This window comes from Oncorhynchus mykiss, chromosome 12 (genome assembly GCF_013265735.2).
Source record: "Oncorhynchus mykiss isolate Arlee chromosome 12, USDA_OmykA_1.1, whole genome shotgun sequence".
In the NCBI taxonomy this organism is placed as follows: Eukaryota; Metazoa; Chordata; class Actinopteri; order Salmoniformes; family Salmonidae; genus Oncorhynchus; species Oncorhynchus mykiss.
The window spans coordinates 19516924-19541539 of NC_048576.1; the positions used below are offsets into that span (position 1 = coordinate 19516924).

The 24616-nt window shown below is 41.3% G+C and overlaps 1 protein-coding gene across 3 annotated transcripts in view; it reads right to left on the bottom strand.

Moving 5' to 3' along the window:
* The window catches only part of LOC110537143 (unconventional myosin-Vb), a 75814-nt gene extending 57556 nt beyond the window's left edge, over positions 1-18258 (bottom strand). For 2 of the 3 annotated variants that reach the window (XM_036937131.1, XM_036937133.1), the window contains exon 1: positions 18018-18258. In XM_036937131.1, the coding sequence (XP_036793026.1) occupies positions 18018-18095 (78 nt within the window). In that variant the 5' untranslated portion in view covers positions 18096-18258. Of the gene's footprint in view, positions 1-16973; positions 17432-18017 lie in introns of those variants that run through there. The other variant, XM_036937132.1, reaches the window with a different exon arrangement.
* Between the last annotated feature and the right edge of the window lie 6358 nt (positions 18259-24616).

The following is a 24616-nucleotide window of genomic DNA, read 5'->3' on the forward strand; positions in this document are numbered from 1 at the left end:
TTCAACTTTGAGCGCTGGCTGTCTTTCCCCCAGGCAACACAGAGTCACAGCATATCACGGCAGGCGAGCTGACAGCAGTGCTTTTTAATCCACTTTAATAAGGAGGCAGTGGGCGGGCAGATAACTGGGGGGGAGATGTAGCGATATAAAATAACCTTGTGTTGTGCTGCAATCAACTGTGCCATCAGTAATATTACCCACATTTCAGCAAGGGTCACATGGGCTTCGACTCTAGGCACACGTGAAGGTTTGTCTGAAAGTCTGAAACTTTCTCACACAACCCTAGGGAAGATCTTATTCTACTGGGATAACTATTTTGCAGCTTCCAGTAGTAGGAAATATTTTAGCTTATTTGACTTGATCAATACCGTATTTATTACTAAGCTATTAGGCTACATAGATGGTAGCCCAATAAAGACGGCAACCAATAGGGACAGCACTCACTCACCAACAGTCCATTTAGCTGTGTATTGGGACATAAAAATGATTCACACACCTTGACTTTATAGAGATTGATGACATTTCACAAAGGTGCTTTCTTTTGTCTCCTGATTGCAAGCTTACGATACATCTCCTTTCCTCAGAGTTCTTCTTTTCAAGAACAGAGTCCTTGGAAAGAGTATCCAGCAGAGCTGCAACAATCTGTGAAATGTTCCTCCACACAGACTATGACAGAACAACAGAACTCATACAGTACATTATTTACATCCCAGTGCCAGCCTCAGGCCCCAGGTGGACACATCAGAGAAGGAAACAAACTGGCTCACTGCTAAGAAACTAAGACCCATGCTGATGTGCAACTAAACACCGGAAGATACACAAATTTGGCATTTAAATGACAATACTACAGTCCCAGTCTGCTCCAACAAATGTTAATTTGTGAGAAAATATTTCCTCAGTCACATAACATCTCCAGGAGAGGAGTCAATAGAGGAAACATAAGAGGGATGGAGCTAGGGTAGAAGAGCACAAGAAGGATGGGAGAGATAGGGAGGGAGGAAGGGGGAGATGTTTAGTCAATGCAAGATGTTCGTAAGCATTTGTGACACCCTGACACTTGTCCATTGAATCATTATTGGCAGAATGATTGAGGAGATTTTGGGCACCACTGTAGGCATATACTGCAAGAGGAATTCTTACAAGCCTACTCTTTTCATACACTGTTTCTTCATATGAGAGGCTATTACACTAATTGCACATCAAGCAAAGAAAGGATTTGGAAAGGGTAACTGTGCAGTGCCATTCCCTAAGGTTGGGTTTCAAATGTCAGTGTTACTTATTAGCTCAATTGAATGACGTATCAGAGCAGGACTTTAGGCTACTGCATAAGTCCTGTTCTGATACTGTTGAATTAAAAGCTAGATCGCCATTAAGTTATTTCTTTGAAAAAGAACAAAGTACCTAGAGATATAGTCCCATATTTCAAATCCCATGGCAAACTTTCACTAAGTGCTCGTCCTTAGTAGGCCTTTGTTGTCTGAAAGCCTCTTTCCAAAACCCCATCTATTGGAAGTAAGATCATTTTCCATGAAATTAGATATAAACAATATCTAAAACTGACAAATAATTACAAAGCGGAACTGAAGCACCCCATCTCAGTCACTCATTGATGCAAATAACTTACTTCAGCATTACTGTGCATATGAACCTCCTAATCCAAATCACACTTGTCTGTCACTGAAATGCAAGAATCCACCACTACATAGTCTTGAGTGACTACAGTGGCCTACAAAATAGACTAAATAGAATAATTTATAAATAGCACGATGATGCTAAGTGAAAGGATGAACGAAAAGGCTCAGTCCCTCTCTGGATTTTGACAAAGTGCCACTGAACTGGCAATTTGACTATCCTACAGATTCGATGAAGACCTGAACGTTTGGACCATGTGATTATAAAACAGAGCAGACATACAGTCAACAGCGGTTGCTGCAGTTATTCCTGGCTCTGCCTCTGTGGGTTTGGGTTGAGACAGCCGAATGCTCCACTCAGCTCATCACCAGGAGCGTGTGTGAGATTCAGACTGACACAATGAGGACGTGATTCAGAGTTCAGAGCCTCTCTAAGTCCAGTTAAGGATGGTGTAGACTAGAGGATGGATCTGCCCGGAGGAGAGTCATCATCAGGCCCGGAGCTCCAGGTTACAGACCCTTTCAAAGACCACAAGGTATTTCAGGTCATTTCACTTTGATCCTAACAAGAGTCTTTAAACGCTCTGCCTCAGTGGCTTCCTTCAACTACTGTATTATTCTCTGAAATCCCAGACCACATTGGCACATTATGGGATGCAACCAGTCTGTTTGGACTCTAGAGAGACTACTACTGCATCACTGATGACTTCTAAATGTCACATTTTCCTAAGCACAACCCAACCTACTAACGTTACTATTTGATCAATGGTTAGTCTATACTGGGGGGATAAACTTTTAACAATTTACTGTTCAAACCTCAAAGTCAGTTGCGTTTAAGATAGGTTGGTGAATGACGAGCCACAATGGAAGGTTTGGGAGCTATGTCATATATAGAACTCTGTAAATTGTCTTTTGCTTTGAGTCAAGAAACTTGCCATGAGGCCTACGGCAGGACATGAGGCCTACAGGAGGACACAGACTAACAGAGTTCAAGGACACAACTCTGACTCCACAAAACCAATGCTGGGTCCATCCATTTCAGTCTTCACAGCCTCTTGGGAACATAATTACTTTAGAGGGGAGATTTGATTTATCAGGTAACTGCCTAGATGCCTGCTGTGTCATCATGGTTTGATCTTACAGTAATTGTGGGAACACTGACCCTTACTGTAAAATACATTTCTGAAATCACCTCCCTTCCTGAATAAATTAATTTGACTGTGAATGTACAGTATAATCACCCATCACCTAATCTACTCTGCCTTTATCGGTACATCCTTCCACCACTACCAATCCATTAGTCAGCTGTCTGCATGAAATTACGGAAACGCATAATAAAAATGATCAAAACCTCAAACTTGCTGGTGGCCCTTTTCACCTCCCTCGGCCCCTGGCTGCTCGGGCCAATCACACAGCAGCAGTGTCAGACCAGAGTCATGTAATCTGGTTTGATGGCAAACAGTTGTAGCTCTGCAGCAGCCCAGTGAGTCTCTCTAAGTGGTCTTTGCCTTTACCCAGACTGGGCAACATTCTAGGGGCGGACACCATACTGTATGTGACTGTCATGTTTACACTGCTGAGAGAGACTAACTGGGCTGCTGCAGCGCCACAACTGTTTGCCATCAAACCAGATGACGTGACACTGCTGCTGTCCTGTCTTCAGTCAGCTGTCCATTCCACCCCCCCAAAAACTGTTAAGATGGCTATTTTATTTTTATGATGGTTTTCATCCATAATACAATAATTGTGCCAGCCATGACAGCAGCCCCTGTTGTAGCAGTGTAAGCAACAGTAATGCTTAGGAATAACAGCAGTAGCTACCTTTATAAGTAGAGCTCACTGGTGCTGAAGTAAATCAGCTGCATTGATTGAGAATAACTTGATTTGTACTGTAAAACTCCCTTTACCCTCTACTCCTCCTCTTTCTCTCACTCGTTCGTTACATTCCATTTCTGGTACTGGCATTCCGGCATTTTCCTTCCTTCGCTCCGCTTTTTGATTTGTGATTTTCTTCAGGTCGAAAGCATTTAGAGAATAACAACAAACAAGATGAAAGCCCTGTAACATGGCATAAATCATCTTCCACAGAGGCAACAACAGTATGCATGCAGCTTTTGCATCAAACTGGACCATTAGTCTATCTTACCAAACAGTCCATCACAACACTTTATTTCCAAATGCTTATTGTAAGTTTGGACAAACATCATTAATCAAGTAGCCAAAATCCTTTCAGAGAATTACAAGCACATACTGTACCACAGTGAGAATGAATGTTCACAATTATCACAGCATGCCTTAGTTAGATAGGAAGAGAAACAACAATTCCACAGTCTAATTGTGACAATATTCACAATTGCCTCTCAAATGTCATAGATGGAACATCGGACTGAGAAATAGTTTAAGGGTGCAACAGGGTCATCCTAAGTCAACTCCTCCCTGTGCCCATTTGAGTCTATAATTTCTTCTTGCAGGCCTGGACATTTTAAGAAATTTGAAATATACTGAACAAAAATATAAATGCAACTTCAGCTGAAATAAAAGATCCCTAAATATTCCACATGCACAAAAAGCTTATTCTCCTCAAATGTTGTGCACAAATGTGTTTATATCCCTGTCATTGAGCATTTATCTTTTGCCAGGATAATTCATCCACCTGACAGGTGTGGCATATCAAGAAACTGATTAAACAGTATGATTATTACACAGGTGCACCTTGTGCTGGGGGACAATAATTAACCACTCTTAAATAGTGCAGTTCTGTCATACAACACAAGGCCACAGATGTCTCAGTTTGAGGGAGCATACAATTGGCTTGCTGACTGCAGGAATGGCTACCAGAGCTGTTGCCAGAGAATTACAATGTTCATTTCTATACCAACGTTGTTTTTGAGATTTTGGCACTACGTCCAGCCGGTCTCATCACCGCAGACCACATGTAACCAAGCCATCCTAGGACCTCCACATCCGACGACCTGAACAGCTAATGAAACTGTGGATTTCCACAACCAAAAATATTTTGCACAAACTGTTGTTTTGCAGAAACCATGTTGGGGAAGGTCATCTGAGTGCTCGTCATCCTCACCAGGGTCTTGACCTGACTGCAGTTCAGTGTCGTAACCGACTTCATTGAGGACAATGCTTACCTTCGATGACCACTGGCACGCTGGAGAAGTGTGCTCTTTGCATACGAATCCCGGTTTCAACTGCACCGGGCAGATGGCAGACAGCGTATATGGCGTTGTGTGGGCGAGCGGTTTGCTGATATCAAAGTTGTGAACAGAGTGCCTGATGGTGGCGGTGGGGTTATGGTATGGGCAGGCACAAGCTACAGACAACGAACACAAATGCATTTTATCGATAGCACAGAGATACCATAACGAGATCCTGAGGCCCATTGTCGTGCCATTCATTTTCCGACATCACCTCATGTTTCAGCATGATAATGCATGGCCCCACGATGCAAGGATGGGGAACAATTGCCGGAAGCTGAAAATGTCCCAGTTCTTCCATGGCCTGCATACTCACCAGACATGTCACCCATTGCGTTTGGGATGCTCTGGATCGATGGAGTGTTCCAGTTCCTTACAATATTTAGCAACTTCGCACAGCCATTGAAGAGGATTGGGACAACATTCCACAGGCCACAATCAACAGCCTGATCTTTAATTTCTTATCCATATTTTTTTTAACTGCATTGTTGGTTAGGGTCTCATAAGTAAGCATTTCACTGTAAGGTCTACCTGTTGTATTCGGCGCATGTGACTAATACAATTAGATGTGATTTGATTTGGCTGATACACCTCCTGATAAGTACATTTTTTGATTTTGAGGGGGGGGGGGGGGGGGGACTGGCCCCCTGACTGCTCCCGTCTCATTCAATTAGCATCACAATGGACCTCTACATGTCCCACGACCCACGGAATGGCTTAGAAAAAACAACAAAACAAACCAACCAAAACATACAGTACTTATGATATGCTTACTGAGTACTGTAGTAGTACTTTTTTTATTTTAATTTAACTAGGCAAGTCAGTTAAGAACAAATTCTTATTTACAATGACGGCCTAGGAACAGATTTTTACCTTGTCAGCTCAGGGATTCGATCTAGCAACCTTTCGGTTACTGGCCCAACGCTCTAACCACTAGGCTAACTGCCACACTAGTGCTGTAGTGTATGCCTTAATTAAGAAGCCTGGTGCTTAGCCCAGAGCTAAGAAAAATTATGAGTTATGAGCTGACACTCAAATTTGAATTATGAGTTTGTTTCATAAGCTAAGGCATTTAGGGAAATATTGAACATTGGGGATTTTAGAACATATTTATGCAAGTAATCATTTCTTCCCTGACTTATATAAAAGCCTAAGGGGAGCTCACTTGGCGAAAAATCTATTTTGATGCTAGAGCAGTGAGGACACTGAATGGCAGGTGTTCTCTCTGCAGTTGGTTCTCTCCAAATCATGTTTCTCAGATGGTGTGCTGAGGCATTGCAAGTTGTCCTTGCTAGTTCCTGATCAAACCATCTTTAATTATGGACCAACACTGATAGCCCAAACACAGCAGGGGGAAAGCCAAGTTCCTCTGCCAATGTGAACAAAAGACGGCCTACATCAGATCCATTTCCACACTGATTAAACTGGGATTAGTTAGAATCTGTGGTTCTGGTTAAACATGGACATGATTAACCATTCTCCAGATTTCAAACTCTTCAAAAAACGAGTTAAAATGCAAAATGGAGAACTGTATAATTAGTGCCGTGGGTGCAATCTAATGTCGGGCCATCGCCATTTGAAGTGAGGACAAGGAGACCGTGCTAAATGAATGCGGAACCTAGATGGATGGAAAGTTGCAGTGGCTTTGTGACAGATTTGAAGATGTATTTTTGCTTAAGACTTCTGTTCTGATGCCACACCCTGTCCCACCCACCCCCTAAAAACACACCAGTATACAGACAATAGCCTACCCACACGCTTTGCCAAGCAATTCTTCACCTGAGAAACCAACATCAAACCTGAATGCACGAGCATAATTTACCCTGAAGTGACCTCCCATAGACCCATTACGCCACTCCTTTCCTCTGTCTCAACTAGAGGTCGACCGATTATGATTTTTCAACGCCGATACCGATACCGATTAATGGAGGACCAAAAAACCCGCTACCGATTAATGGAGGACCAAAAAACCCGCTACCGATTAATGGAGGACCAAAAAACCCGCTACCGATTAATGGAGGACCAAAAAACCCGCTACCGATTAATGGGGGACCAAAAAACCCGCTACCGATTAATGGAGGACCAAAAAACCCGCTACCGATTAATGGGGGACCAAAAAACCCGCTACCGATTAATGGGGGACCAAAAAACCCGCTACCGATTAATGGAGGACGATTTTTTTGTTTGTTGTTGTAATAATGACAATTACAACAATACTGAATTAACACTTATTTTAACTTAAAATAAAATATAAATAAAATCAGTTTAGCCTCAAATAAATAATCAAACATGTTCAATTTGGTTTAAATAATGCAAAAACAAAGTGTTGGAGAAGAAAGTCATATGTGCCATGTAAAAACGCTTAAGTTCCTTGCTCAGAACACATGAAAGTTGGTGGTTCCTTTTAACATGAGACTTCAATATTCCAAGGTAAGAGGTTTTAGGTTGTAGTTAATATAGTATTTATAGGACTATTTCTCTCTATACGATTTGTATTTCATATACCTTTGACTATTGGATGTTCTTATAGGCACTATAGTTTTGCCAGTGTAACAGTATAGCTTCCGTCCCCCTCCTCGCCCCTACCTGGGCTAAAACCAGGAACACATCGACAACAGCCACACTCGAAGGATTGTTACCCATCGCTCCACAAAAGCCGTGGCCCTTGCAAAGCAAGGGGAATAACTACTCCAAATCTAAAAGCGAGTGACGTTTGAAACAGTATTAGCGCACACCCAGCTAACTAGCTAGCCATTTCACATTGGTTACACCAGCCATTAGGCTGATAGGCTTGAAGTCATAAACAACGCTGTGCTTGCGAAGAGCTGCTGGCAAAACGCACGAAAGTGCTGTGTGAATGAATGATTACGGGCCTGCTGCTGCTCAGTCAGACTGCTCTATCAAATCAGACTTAATTATAACATAATAACACACAGAAATACGAGCCTTTGGTCATTAATATGATCGAATCCGGAAACTATCATTTCGAAAACAAAACGTTTATTATTTCAGTGAAATTCGTAACTGTTCGGTATTTTATCTAACGGGTGGCATCCCTAAGTCTAACTAGTGATTATGATTGATTGTTTTTTATAAGATAAGTTTAATGCTAGCTAGCAATTTACCTTGGCTTCTACTGCGTTCGCGTAACAGGCAGGCTACTCGTGGAGTGCAAAGGTTAGAGCGTTGGACTAGTTAACTGTGCGGTTGCAAGATTGGAATCCCTGAGCTGACAAGGTGAAAATCTGTCGTTCTGCCCCTGAACAAGGCAGTTAACCCACAGTTCCTAGGCAGTCATTGAAAAGAAGAATGTGTTCTTAACTGACTTGCCTAGTTAAATAAAAGGTATAAAAAACAAAAATATATATATATTTTAATAATTGGAAATCGGCGCCCAAAAATATTGATTTCCGATTGTTATGAAAACTTGAAATCGGCCCTAATTAATCGGCCATTCCGATTAATCGGTCGACCTCTAGTCTCAACATATACATCACCCTCCTAAACCAAGCCAATCTATCCTCTCTGCCCTTAGATGTGGTTCACACAGAAGTCATCAGAATCACAATCAACAACAGTTGATGGCCAACTAACCCTTGTTGATAGGATATTGCGGTGGTGTTCAGATAGAATACATTACAGATATGGGCCTATAGGTCTTCTCTAAATTGTATGCTGTCAATGAATGTGACCATATTTGGGGAGAATTTCATTTTGGAGGCAGTTGTTTAAATTTGGTCTGTTCTGCCATGTCAGACGCTACTGTGGTGAAACTTTAGTGAAGACTGATCGTAATGAGCCCCAAGCATGTCTCTGAATGACACGTTTTTAAATTACACTCAGCTGAGTATGTGTACCTCTACAATCCTCTCTTCTAGTTCTTCCTTTTCCACTGTGAAACAAAAAGAAACCCAACTGCATATTGGGCGGAAAGAAGTTTATCCTAGAAATATCGTTCCCAATTTTTATAAAATACATACAACTGGCCTAGGGTCGTCCGAGTTTGGCCGGGGTCGGCCATCATTGTAAATAAGAATTTGTTCTAAACTGACTTGCCTAGTTAAGTAAAAAATGTTTTATTAAAAAATAGGACCATATATGGTAATGAATCTCCCATGACTTGCAGTATGTTTTGCATCACAGACCACATTACTACAGTTCATCAGAATTCAATCACAAAGAAGCAGTTAGCTCAGCAAAAAAGAAGGGATTCTGCACTCAGACATCAGCCTAAATAATAGGAGACATCAACAAAACAAGGACATAGTACCACCATGATTCTTCCTGGTAGAGACACAATAGCTAAAAGCTCATCTTGTCATGACATGAGGAACAGAGAGGGTAGTCAAAGCATTACCTGGAGTGATTGTTGGGCCGGGACGATAGCAGTATTGTAATACTCGTTAGTATCGTGGCAAAGAAACAAAACACAAAGCAGGTGAGTTATTTAGGAAAACAGCCCTAATGTCGCAAACAGACATCATTATGTTGTCATCTAGAATCAAATGTATTTATTTTCCAAGCTATAGCACATAATATTTGACATACAGCAGCTTTTAAAAGAACCAAAGGGGGTCTGCTTCGTTTTTTTATTTTTGCCATGGAACAAAATATTGCAATACTGGTATTTAGCAAACTGACAATGTAGCCCATGGTCATGAAAGAGTGATGCCATTGCTTATTGTTGAGTACAAAACACAGGCTCAATGAGGATAGGATAGAATAAGATTATAACCCTGCATCCATTCACTTAGTAATGGCTTTGACTACTAATTAGCTGAGCCTTACACTCTCTTCCTGCCTCTTTCTCTCCTTCTCCTTCTGATCACTTCATCACACTTCCAGCAGACTTAATGAAATTGCTTTTTTTTTTATTACCATCGGCTGCTGCACTGGGTCGATACAATCAAGCAAGAGATGGTCCTGCTTGCTTTGTAGGTGTCCGAAAACACAGAAGAGATACACAAGGATGTTTATGATCTCTACAAGGAAACATGGATGATCCGTCTTTTAACTTCATTATTCTAATGTGCGTGTGTTTACGCCCTCGCATGACCATGGACTGACAGAATTGTCGTCAGGATGGTACGTTATGCTGTGCTAAATATGCAGAACAGAAGAGACAGAAAAACTAACACACAGCCATAGATCAGAGCTGAACGTCAGACATCTGATTCATAACAGTGAGAATATTCAATAATACACTGGATGTAATAGTAGTAGAGCCGGGATGATAAACCGGAAAACACTGACCCTACCGATCACTTATCGCAGGCATTTTGCTGATAACGTTCAGAACAATAAGAAGCCTATACTAGAGAAATGTGAAGTTTGAAATTAAATACATTTGCTAATATGGGTGATTGTTAATGGGACAATTGATGGCTTCAACAATCAAAATAGTAGTAGTTGAAATTATCATTTTAAACTGGTGCACATTAATGTTACAAACGTATTGTTCTATTTATTGTTATCACATCAATTCAGGCAGCCCTCTCCAATCAATACTGATAATCTAAAGAGAGACATAAAACAACCTTTTAAAACAACAGCCAGATAGGTGGTACGTTTCTGGAAGTAGGCTCCACCTGTATAGGTGGGTGAAGGGAGGGAAATAGGTTGGGAGGAGAAGCAGAGAATAACAGTGAGAAAAAGTTGCACTACCGGTTTCCCTTGTGACCCTGATGAAGTACTATTTTTCGTGTAACGTCTAACGCTGAGTGTTTTAAAATGGATTTGCCTTTTTGATACTACCGGTATCCATGTCAGTCAACCAACCTGGACTTCAACAGCAACACTGACAGTAACACTGATTAAACTCATGAGATTGAGAGGTTATAACACTACTATAACCCTACTAGTGGTAAAATAAATATGTTGGTAAACGCTCATTGCTATTCGCGGTGAGTAAAGTAACACTACCTATACTTTCAATGCATTTTTCTGCAAAAGGTGGGTAAACACTCGCTCAAAATAAAAATAGTGCGTAATTGCCGTTTGTGTGTTTACCCCCCAACACACCAGCGAATATAACACTGGATATTTTGCCATCATATTATTACAAACATGTCACTTATGATTTAATTTTAAAAAATCAGCTAGGCTAACCTTTGGGCTGTCGACAAACATTTGGACTCAAACTTTCATTGCTAAAACAATATTTTTTCATTATGCCTTTTCTGTGAATTCTGAATGTGTTTTGTAACAGTACAGTTGGTGAAAATCATCTTATCTATGGGATAAGTTAGACTAGAGGGTAGACTATAAGTTAGACTAGAGGGTAGTAAATGAGAGAACTGGTAATGAAAATCAGACGTGAGTAGAGAGAGAAGGTTAACCTGAACAGACTACTCTCGGGTTCATTAAAATACACTTTATAACTGGTGAAGTAAACACACACAGGTAAGATGAAAACCCTGTTCCAGTGCTGCTAATATCCCGCCCTGCTATGATGTGTGTCAGCACAATGACTAGTACCTGAGAGGGCCCAAAATCTGTTTTCTCCAGCAGGTGGCGTTTATCCTTATTTAAAAAATAAGGAGTTTTTGTATGGAGGTCAATGAGAGTGTTGAATATGGTCAACGAAAAAATGGAATGGCCACTTATATCAGAGGCGTGCCTGTTCACACGCGTATCTGCCCTTTCATTGGCTAGAATGGTCCCATCTGATCTTGCCTCCTCCCTCTCAGGGGGAGTGGGATATGCAAAAAACAAATTTCCAATTTGTTCATGTGTGAAATAGGAAAAATGTAAGTACCCAACTAATTATTATTTAAGTGTCTGTTTCATTGCAAAATTCTCCACTGCTTTTTTAATGTGGCTCACTGTACATTTATGGTTAACTTCCCTTCAGCTACGATACACATCGGACCAAAACACTGTCTTCTGGTGTCTACAATGAAATGTGTGGGAATATGAAAGAGCCTTTGGAATATACAAGTCTCTAAGTTGGCTCTGGAAGCAAGTGGCTCATTGACAGCCACCCTATTACCAATTATGACAGGAAAGTACTGCTGGCATGTCTAATAAATAATGTATGGAGCAGCATTACAGCATTATCTCATAGCTTTCGACATCTTGCAACTGTAAGCAACTCTGGATAAAAGCATCTGCTAAATGACAAAAAGACAGCAGGGGTTCAAACTGTAGAACCCAGTTCCTACATTTGAATATAAAAATGCATTTTATCAAACACAACTATGCTACATGTTATCTCTGAGACCCTCAGGATGACAAATCAGAACAAGATTACTGAATGTAAGTAAATGATCTACAGTTGAAGTCGGAAGTTTACATACACTTAGGTTGGAGTCATTAAAACTTGTTTTTCAACCACTCCACAAATGTCTTGTTAACAAACTATAGTTTTGGCAAGTCGGTTAGGACATCTACCTTGTGCATGACAAGTATTTTTTCCAACAATTGTTAACGGACAGAATATTCATCTTATAATTCACTGTATCACAATTTCAGTGGGTCAGAAGTTTACATACACTAAGTTGACTGTGCCTTTAGCTTGGAAAATTGGCTTTAGAAGCTTCTGATAGGCTAATTGACATCATTTGAGTCAATTGGAGGTGTACCTGTGGATGTATTTCAAGGCCTACCTTCAAACTCAGTGCCTCTTTGCTTGACATCATGGGAAAATCAGAAGAAATCAGCCAAGACCTCAGGAAAAAAAAATTGTAGACCTCCACAAGTCTGGTTCATCATTGGGAGCAATTTCCAAATGCCTGAAGGTACCACGTTCATCTGTACAAACAATAGTACGCAAGTATGAACACCATGGGACCACTAAGCTGTCATACCACTCAGGAAGGAGACGCGTTCTGTCTCCTAGAGATGTGCAAATCAATCCCAGTGCAAATCAATCCCAGAACAACAAAAAAGGACCTTGTGAAGCTGCTGGAGGAAACAGGTACAAAAGTATCTATATCCACAGTAAAGCGAGTCCGATATCGACAGAACCTGAAAGGCCGCTCAGCACGGAGGAAGCCACTGCTCCAAAACCGCCATAAAAAAAGCCAGACTACGGTTTGCAACTGCACATGGGGACAAAGATTGTCCTTTTTGAGAAATGTCCTCTGGTTTGATGAAAGAAAAATAGAACTGTTTGGCCATAATGACGATCGTTATGTTTGGAGGAAAAATGGGGAGGCTTGCAAGCCGAAGAACACCATCTCAACCGTGAAGCACGGGGATGGCAGCATCATGTTGTGGGGGTGCTTTGCTGCCGAAGGGACTGGTACACTTCTCAAAATAGATGGCTTCATGATGCAGGAAAATTATGTGGATACATTGAAGCAACATCTCAAGACATCAGTCAGGAAGTTAAAGCTTGGTTGCAAATGGGTCTTCCAAATGGACAATAACCCCAAGCATACTTCCAAAGTTGTGGCAAAATGGCTTAAGGACAACAAAGTGCACAAGCAGAGCAACATAGGACAAGCAAGACATAGCATACAGACAGAGCAACATAACACAAAAAGCAACAAGACAAAATCCAAAAAAGCAACAGTGTTTCCACACCTAACAAGCTACAGACAACAGACAACATGGAAAGCGGCAATACACAGCTAGGGATTATGTTCACAAATCTGATTGACCTTTAACCATGTCTTCATGTTTTTTGTGAAAGTGTGATAGGTGGTTCAGTTATGTGTTTCTGATGGCAGTGTATTCCAGACATGGGAAGCTCTCACAGAGAAAGCGGATTTACTAAAGGTGCTTTTCCTTAAGGGAACTATACAGTCACCTCTCATGGCAGACCTTGTGGATCTGCTGCCATGTGTTTGGGTTTTCTGTTTTAAAAAAAATACTGAGTGGAGGGGGAGCCAGGCCATTTAGGATCTTGAATACAAGACATGCGTAGGTGTATTGCACAAGATTTTCCCAACTCAGGAGCTCATGCTTTCTGAGGATGTAACAGTGATGATGGCTACTGGGCTTCCAATCAAGCACTTTGAGAGCCTGTTTGTAGACAGACTGAATGGGATTTAATGTTGTACAGCAAGCTTGGGCCCAACTAGTCAAGCAGTATGTTAAGTGGCGGCGTATCATAGATTTGAAGTACAGTTTTGCTACCTCTGTAGTCAAACAAAATCGGAAATGAGCTAGGTTGAATTTGGTTATTTGAATTACCTTTTTCACCTGCTTTTTAAAAGAGGGGTTGGAATCAAGTATGATGCCAAGGTACTTAAAATCAGATACCACCTGGAGCTTCTCCCCTGACACATAGACATCTGGCTCAGTAGCATCTGTTGCCCTCTTTGTGAAGAACATGCAGACAGTTTTTTTCACATTGAAATGCAAACATGAGTCACTGAGCCACTTTGTAACCTGGACCATTACAGTAGTGAGTTCTTGTGCAGCTTGTTGTTTGCTCCTTGCATGCACATATATCACTGTATAATCTGCATACATTTCAACTTCAGACCCAGTACAGACAGAAGGCAGATCATTACTGTACAGGCTGAACAGGAGGGGCCACAGTATTGACCCTTGGGGCACGCCCACATCATAAATAAGAGTGGGCGACAGCTCATTACTCACTCTGACACACTGAGTTCTGCATTCAAGGTATGATTTCATCCTTCTCATGCACATGGTGCACATTTACTTTGAACACTGAGGCTGTTATGCTTGAAGTTAGTTATAACACAGTGTCCAAGTACTACTGTGGTTATTTGATCATAATGTAGGTCTATCAGAGTGGCTTACCATACAAAACAATGGAGAAAATGCATCCCATAACATTTTTAACATGGAAATAGCTGTTCTATCATTTAGCCTACAGTAGCTGCCAATGTGAGGTGTTCAATGTAGGCCTACAAAAAAAAAAAAAAAAAAAAACACAAAAACATGTACAGTAGGGATTGACATTCACCTGTACACTTGTCCTTCAGAAAAGGTTGTGACTGAAAATGTTGTTGTTTGATGCAAGAAACCACTTTACAAAATAAAATGCATTATTCTTCCCATACCATTATTACAGAGAATCAGACAAATTACGCTACCCTCTGCCTATTTATTGGCTACTTAGTTTATTCAAGCCCGTCTCCAAATACAACACTGTCCCTTTAAGAAATAAAAAAAGCTCTTTACCTGACTTGTTTTTCAAAGATGGCTAGACGCACACATTTTGTGCTCTTGTAGGAAGCAACCACTCCCCCATTGCTAACTAGAAATTTGCTTTAACTCAGCTAATAACTCACTTAATAGCAAAGATTATGAACAAATGTGCACGTGGCTACATGCAGCTCTCACTCATCTCAAAACAAGCGCATCTACTCACGACCACGCCTGCTGTAACACAGTCCAGTTCAAAGTGAATGGCACAGATCCATATGGCAATGGTCTATTTACAGATAGGGACACAGCAGCTCTGACTGGTTATGGTGCACTGGTCTGTGTAGAGTATGGGCCTGAGTCGTGCCTGTCAATGCTATAGAATCTTTCTCCAATGCGCTCTGCCTATAAGAAAATATCTTGCATAGATCGTTTTGTTTTGGTATGTTGCATTGAAAGTGGCTAATATTGCATTGATTCGATCACAATTCCCACAGTAAAGGGAAACGTAGATAGTGTTAACTACTTCCAGTGTCCCAGAGAGGGAACATTGGAAGTAACTACTACATAAGTAGAACAATATTGAGGAATAGGTGTAACCTGCATGTTTAGACAATAGACGTAACTGAAAAAGCCATTTCCTCAACAAGTAAAAAGTTTCTAAAGAGTTCTAAAGAAAACAAAAGCTATTTTTGTAATTTCTGCAGTGGAATGTGGAACTGGATTTTGAGTCATGTAGACTAGAGGATTAGTGACAAATAATGTATGTAACCTGATTCTGTTCTTCTCAATCCAATAACTTCAAAGACATCTCTTTTTCAACAATTTAAATAGGTTTCTTCCTGAAACAAGTCATTCCGGTGATGCTGCACACAAATATCCTAGGTTAATCAATGCAGAGGCCTACACCACAAGGAATTATAATAACAATGGTAACCAAATACAATTTCTTTGCTTAGGCATAATATTCATAATACTTATTTTAAACACATCAATCAAAGTCAAATAGTATGCCGGTAGCATATCTATTGTCTGTACTGTAAACATCACAAATTCCACAAAGGGTATCAGCAGTTTTCAGTCAGCATTTGTCCTAAAGGTTCTATGCTTTTGAGTATATCAACAGGAGATGCTTAATTCAATCTCAATGAAAATCAAGGATAGCCAAAGATGCATGAAATGGGTAAGTACTAGGAGTGAAAAGTGGGAATCTGAAAGGACCACATTTGTGTATTGGTGTCAGCTCAAGTAATTGTTGCATGTTCATTCAACTGCGGGGGTTGTCTAATGTGTTACTGCATACAGTATACTACCTCCAGAAATAGAATATCCACATAATTCATGATTACCACAACCCAATTTCTTCACAAAGCAACTTCAGCAAAAATTGCAATTATCCCAATGTTCAAGACTCACTGTTGCCTGAGAGATCAAATCACAGATTATGAATGGTTTAGCTTGCTCATTTTTCCTTTCATTGAAATAATCAAATGTAGTTATTCTAGCAAAAGACTTGTCAGTATTAAAAAATATTTATTTTACTCTTATAGGACACAACTAGGTCATACAGTAGTCCACAGGGCTAGAAGATAAGCCAGTACAACAGGGGCGTATTCATTACGCCAATTCTGTTGCTAAACGTTTCTTAAACGGGAGCATGCGGAACGAAACAGGGAGAGACCGATCTGCATTTGTCCAATAGAAACGCTTGTTTTAGGTGTAAACCTGTTTGATTAATGACTACAGCCCGATACCAGAACGAAACTTGCTCGTACACCTGTCAATCAAGCTGTAATGACACATCCGAGGAAATACTCACTGGGACTGCGCTCGAGGCTCGATTTCTTATTTAACACTTGTCATTTCACCTGCATTGAAATACATGATATCGCAGCGGGGAATTCGCTACAATGGTGAATTCTACAATTCAATCATATTGTCACTATAGATATGATGGCCCAAAATGTTACAATTATGTATCAATGATGTAACAATAAATCAAACTGTAGCTATAGCAATAGGATAACAAATGTATAGAGAGCCAATGACTGTACAAATCACTCACCTTTGAATATAACTCGTTTACGGACATGGTCCAACAACAAGAGCACTCTCCAACAATATCACCGAAACTACGGGAGCATGGAGAAGCACCGCACTATTTATAAACGATAATATCTCATCATTGTTGATAATCTCAAAGTTTTTTCATATAATTAGAATTGTCATATTCCCGAATTCCAGAGTTGAGCTAAATGCGTTTGCCACTTCTGACCCCTTTCCTGGTGACCGCAGGTGTCTTCCCTTGGATGAGTTGTCGAACAACTCAGTTTTGCTTGATCACCCTCATATTCCTCAAAAATGAAAAACGCCAAAGATTTACGACTTGATAAGGATATGCTACCCAGCCCAATGTAGGCTACAAGTGCAAATACATAAATTATAAATAGTTTAATAATAGCTTGCCTTTAGTTAATCGCCGTTATACCCATGGACTCAGTCATGTTGACTGGCAATTTACAGAGCCGCATGCACGTTCAGAGTCCGCACGAGACCCCATCTGGCTCATCAACGCACTACAATGTATTCGACACTATAAATTAGAAAGACCAGTGGGGGGATAACTGGGACACAGCAGGGGGATAACCGGGGGGTTGTTCCTAATAATGAATCTTAATTAAATGTAACCTTTTTTCCTCCACAAAATCTTAATAAACATGATGTGCCTATAGTTAGTTAGTTGGAGAGGGGTAACTAATAATGAAACATCTTCATATAGCCTTAGTTCATGCCATAATTGTATCTAATTAGATATTTCCTGAACTCAGTGGACAGTAACTTAGTTCAAGGCTAGCATTGTCAAGTCCTAAGTGTTATCTAATTCATTGTAGTACAATATGTGACTTGAACTAGGCTGATTCCTGAAGCCTATGAAAATGTAATGCTTGCACTTTGATATTAGTGACAGTTGAAAGATTACACACATTTGGGGACATTAGACTTTATAAAGCACAGCATAATTGATACCTCCTCTCTCACATTTAGTCCCACTATGATCAACAACATCACAAAATACAACGTGTAATGTAGGTCTAAAGGAGTATGTTACCTGGCAATAAACTTCATAGTCAATCTTCTCCTCTTGTTTTTTCGCTATGGTGTTAGGTTCTTTCTGTTGCCTTTTCATGATGGTGTTATATTCCTTAGATGTGTACTAGAATATTCTGCTACTCTATTCAGAGTTAGCTGTGATTATTCCATGTTCCAGGTCATACTGTTCTCAATACATTCTTGCCAGTAGGCTATCTGGGAGTTGAAGCTTTGCTTGAGCAATATTTCAAGCCTGCCTGAGCAGAAGACAGAACAAAACACTTTGTTCCAATAGCAGGCCATGACTCCTCCACTCCCAAACCACTCCTTCTGCAGGTATGGGGTGTTGACTGGCTTCACCTGGAATTAGACAAAAGACATTCCACCCATCAAAATCATTAAAGAGAACAGATAAGATCACAGATGGTCAAAAGGAAAACGTGTTATTTGTCAATGTGGTTTCCAAAAATTCAATCCAGGTCTTGTATTGGAATACATATTTATTTTTTAAATGTTCTACAATTTGTATGCATTCTACTGAAGTTCATAATGAACTGGTATACATAACTCATACTTATAAGGACAAGGGTTTGTGTTATTATGAAAAAGGCCTAAAACAGTTAGTTACCAAGATGGATAGATATTACTCAGTCAGTACTTGTGAAATGTTTTCCACATCAATCCATTTGGAGAGGTGTGTATACAAAACTCGTTCCACAGCAACAGCAGGTGATCCTAATGTTGGGGCTAACACCATGGGTTGCTTTGGGAAACGTCACTGATAATTAGTATGACTCAATGCTTTGAAAGGGTGTTTCCTGATCATGCCACTAACAGCATGTTCTGATAGGTCAGACTGACCGCTGAAGTCCTATCATCTGCTCAACTGCCTACTGGTATTTCATAAAAGGTATGTGTCACGTGATGAGTCTAAGCATAACAATAGCCTCAATGACAGTATGGCACTAAAATTCAGTCAGTCTAGTTGGGTGATACAATAAGCTTTTAGTCAAATTCTTATTTCTGGCACCACTGTTTCACACCTTAATTAACATGCCAAGTACTGGCACATCAGACCCCTTGAATAAACACACAATACCTCATAAGACATTTTTGCAAATGTATAAAAAAAACGGAAATACTTTATTTACATAAGTATTCAGACCCTTTGCTATGAGACTTGAACTTGAGCTCAGGTTCAGCCTGGCCAAACTGGGGAGAAGGGCATTGGTCAGGGAGGTGACCAAGAACCAGATGGTCACTCTGACAGAGCTCTAGAGTTCCTCTGTGGAGATGGGAGAATCTTCCAGAAGGGCAACCATCTCTGCAGCACTCTACCAATCAGGCCTTTATGGTAGAGTGGCCAGGCAGACGTCACTCCTCAGTGAAAGACACATGACAGCCTGCTTGGAGTTTGCCAAAAGGCACCTAAAGGACTCAGAGGAACAAGATTCTATGGTCTGATGAAACTAAGATTGAACTGTTTGGCCTGAATGGCAAGCGTCACATCTGGAGGAATCCTGGCACCATCCCTACAGTGAAGCATGGTGGTGGCACAATCATGCAGTGGGGTTGTTTTTCAGCTGCATAGACTGGGAGACTAGCCAGGATTGAGGGAAAGATGAATGGAGCAAAGTACAGAGAGATCCTTGATGAAAACTGGGGCGACGGTTACAATTCCAACAGGACAACGACCCTAAGTACACAGTCAAGACAACACAGGAATGGCTTCTGGACAAGTCCCTTAATGTCCTTGAGTGGCTCAGCCAGAGCCCGGACTTGAACCTGATTGAACATATCTGGAGAGACTTGAAAATAACTGTGCAGCAACGCTCCCCATCCAACTTGACAGAGCTTAAGAGGATCTGCAGAGAATAATGGGAGAAACTCCCCAAATACAGGTGTGCCAAGCTTGTAGCGTCATACCCAATAAGACTTGAGGCTATAATCGCTGCCAAAGGTGCTTCAACAAAGTACTGAGTGAAGGGTCTGAATTCTTATGTAAATGTGATATTTCCGTTTTTTTTTATTTTTGATAAATTTGCATTATGGGGTATTGTGTGTAGATTGATGAGGGGGGGGGGACGACGACGACTGTTCAATCCATTTTAGAATAAGGCTGTAACGTAACAAATTGTGGAAAAAGGGAAGGGGTCTGAATACTTTCTGAATGCACTGGATTAGCACATGTTGCATTATCTTAAATATCTCACACACTCTACAAGATTGTCTTTCTTTCTCTGCTTTCACTCGCTGTTGCTATATCCAGAGAATGCAACTTAATTAAACACAAGAGCACTTAAGCTCATGACACAATGTATGTCACACACTTTATCCCTGTATTACCCAACAATGTTTTGCTTGCCATGTTTTGCTTTGCTCATCAAGTGATATTGCATTACAGTACAATGACATCCAGAGACACTCCTTTATTCATGTACACACAGGCAGGCCTCCAACTCCACAGTAATATAACGCCGCACACCAACTCGGTGCCGGTACCCCCTGTATATAGCCTCTTCACTGTTATTTTATTGTGTTACTTTTCTTTACTTTAGTTTATTTAGTAAATATAACTGCATTTTTGGTTAAGGGCTTGTAAGTAAGCGTTTCACGGTAAGGTCTACCTGTTGTATTCGGCGCATGTGACAAATCTAATTTGTATGATTATGCAATTGCAAATTGATTTATCCTTAAATAGGTCCATTTAATATTCCAACAATGTGCTCAAATAGGAGTTTTTTAAATTTAACATTGACATTTTTTATTTACAGCTCTAGTTCCTGGACAAAATATAAACAGCTTAATTCCTGGGCAAATCCTCCATCAATGAATGCAATAGCACTCTGCCAACGAGCAAAATATAACATTTATTTCCTGAACTCATGAGTAAGCATCATGAGCAAACTTATTTTATATCACTATACCATTTTCAGAGAAACATAGACAGCTAATTTGTCTTAAGAGGATTACAGCGTAACGCGTTTGCCAGAGATGTGTTTTTATGAGGTTAGACATCGTTAAACAGGGTTAGGTGTGTGTGCATGTGGGTGTGTGATAGTTAGAAATAAGTGTTTGTGTACTTTAGCTGAGTTACGAATGATGTGTGTGCATGTAATGTGTATCTGAGTATGTGTTCGCTGCCGAGCCAGGCCTTAAATGGGTTTTGGGGCGGCAGGGTAGCCAAGTGGTTAGAGCGTTGAACTAGTAACCGGAAGGTTGCAAGTTGAAATCCCCGAGCTGACAAGGTACGAATCTGTCGTTCTGCCCCTGAACAGGCAGTTAACCCACTGTTCCTAGGCCGTCATTGAAAATAAGAATTTGTTCTTAACTGACTTGCCTAGTTAAATAAAGGAAAAATAAATAAAATACATTTGTTCCAAGTAAGCATGGGGAAGATCTCCTGCATCTTCCTGTTGTACTGCTCCTGGTAGACCAGGCCCTGCCGGTGCTCCTGGTAGACCGGGCCCTGCCGGTGCTCCTGGTAGACCGGGCCCTGCCGGTGCTCCTGGTAGACCAGGCCATGCTGGCGCTCCTGCTCTGTCTGAACCCTTCCCTCATCACTCAATTGCTGCTGGGCCAGCAGGTCTGCTTGGAACCCCTGACAGCCCCGTCTCAGACCGGGAAGAAGTATTGATTGGGAAGACTTTTGCTGTGTATAAAAGAGGGTTGGATATATAGAGGAAAAACAATTTATGTGTATTGCTGTGAGAGGACAACTTTCAGAATATTTTTCTCTTCATCATCTAGCAGTTTGTTCAGCTCTACTCTCTCCCTGGCCAGCTGGGCTTGTTTCTGCATGTTCAGATCCACTAAGGTAAAAGCACAAACACACAAGCACACACACCATGATACCACATTCCAGGGCACATTCTCAGAGCATGCGCAGAACAGCTGGCAGGCATATTCACGATCATTTTCAACCTCTCCTTGTCCCAGTCTGTAATCCCCACATTTTAAGATGACCGCAACCTTCCCTGTCCCCAAGAACTAAGGCTTCATACCACAATGACTACCGCCCTGTAGAGCTTACTTCTGTAATCATGAAGTGATTTGAGAGGCTGGTTATGGCACACATTAACTCCACCATCCCAGACATCCTAGACCCACTCCAATTTGCATATCGCCCCAACAGATCCATAGATGACACAATCTCAATTTCTCTCCACACTGACCTCACCCACCTAGATAAGAGGAATATCTATGTGAGAATGTTGTTGATTGACTGCAGCTCAGCGTTCAACACCATTGCCCCCTCTAAGCTCGTCATCAAGCTTAGGACCCTGGGACTGAACCCCTCCCTCTACAACTGGATCCTGGATTTCCTGATAGGCTGACCCAGGTGGTGAGGGTAGGCAACAACACCTCCACCATGCGTATTCTTAACACAGGGGCCCCGCAAGGGTGTGCGCTTAGTGCCGTCCTGTACTCCCTGTTCACCCATGACTGTGTGGCCACACACGATTCCAACACCATTATGAAGTTTGCTGACAACACAACGGGGGTAGACCTGATCACCGGTGACGATCAGTCAGCCTACAGGGAGGAGGTCAGTGACCTGGCAGTGTGGTGCCAGAGCAACAACCGCTCCCTCAATGTCAGCAAGACCGTGGACTACAAGGGGGTGAGTACGCCCCCATCCACATCGACGGTGAGACAGTGGACCAGATAGACAGCTTCAAGTTTCTCGGTGTCCAAATCACTAAAGACTTAAAATGGTCCAAACACACGCAGTCGTGAAGAAGGCACAACAGTGCTTCTTACTCCTCAGGAGGTTAGAAAAGTTAGGCATGGTCCCTCAAATCCTGGAAAGGTTCTACAGCTGTACCATTGACAGCATATTGACTGGTTGCATCACTGCTTGGTATGGCAATAGCACCGCCCTTGATCGCATGGCGCTACAAAGGATTTTGCTTCTACACCTGCATTGCTTGCTGTTTTAGGCTAGGTTTCTGCACAGCACTTTGAGATATCAGCTGATGTACGAAGGGCTATATAAATACATTTGATTTGATTGATTTGATTTTTGCGGACAGCCCCAGTACATTACTGGGGCCAAGCTCCCTGCCATCCAGGACCTCTATATCAGGCGGTGTGAAAAGAAGTCCCGGAAAATCATCAAAGACCCCAACCACCTACCAACTATAGACTATTTTCTCTGCTGCCGCACGGCAAGAGGTGCCAGTGCATCAAGTCTGACACCAACAGGCTCTTGAACAGCTTCTATTCTCAAGCAATACGACCATTAAATACAATGAATTCTGAAAGTATTCAGAACCCTTCCCTTTTTCTGCATTTTGTTACATTACAACCTAATTCTAAAATGGATTAAAGAAACGTTTTTCCTCATAAATCTACACACCATACCCCATAATGACAAAGCGAAAACAGGTTTTTATACATTTTAGCAAATTTATAAAAATTCAAAAAACAGAAATACCTGATTTACATAAGTATTCAGACCCTTTGCTATGATAATTGAAATTGAACTCTATTCTATTGATCATCCTTGAGATGTTTCTACAACTTGATTGGAGTCCAACTGTGGTAATTTCAATTGATTGGACATGATTTGGAAAGGCACACACCTGTCTATATAAGGTCCCACAGTTGACAGTGCATGTCAGAGCAAAATCCAAGCCATGAGGTCAAAGGAAATGTCCGTAGAGCTCAGTGACAGGATTGTGCCGAGGCATAGATCTGGGGAAGGGTACCAAAACATTTCTGAAGCACTGAGGGTCCCCAAGAACACAGTGGCCTCCATCATTCTTAAATGGAAGAAGTTTGGAACCACCAAGACTCTTCCTAGAGCTGGCCGCCTGACCAAACAGAGCAATCTGGGGAGAAGGGTCTTGGAGAAGGGTCTTGGTCATGGAGGTGACCAAGAACCCAATTGTTACTCTGACAGAGCTCCAAAGTTCCTCTGTGGAGATGGGAGAACCCTTCCAGAAGGACAACCATCTCTGCTGCACTCCACCAATCAGGCCTTTATGGTAGAGTGGTCAGACGGAAGCCACCCCTCAGTAAAAAGCACATGACAGCCCATTTGGAGTTTGCCAAAAGGCACCTGAAGGACTCTCAGACCAAGTCTCTGAATGTCTTTGGTCTGATGAAACCAAGACTGAACTCTTTGACCTGAATGCCAAGTGTTACGTCTGGAGGAAACCTGGCATCATCCCTGCGGTGAAGCATGTGGTGGCAGCATAATGCTGCGGGGATGTTTTTCAGCAGCAGGGACTGGGAGACTAGTCAGTATCGAGGCAAAGATGAATGGAGCAAAGTACAGAGAGATCCTCCCTGCAATTTAATACATTTTAGAATAAGGCTGTAATGTAACAGAATGTGGAAAAAATGAAGGGGTCTGAATACTTTCTGAATGCATTGTAGCTAACAAAATAGTTACACGGTCCGAGTTTAATTTGTATCTTTGTTGACCTACTTGCACTCTCTCTATGCACACTCACAGGGCCTTATTCTTATTTATATTGACCTACTTGCACTCTCTCTATGCACACTCACAGGGCCTTATTCTTATTTATATTGACCTACTTGCACTCTCTCTATGCACACTCACAGGGCCTTATTCTTATTTATATTGACCTACTTGCACTCTCTCTA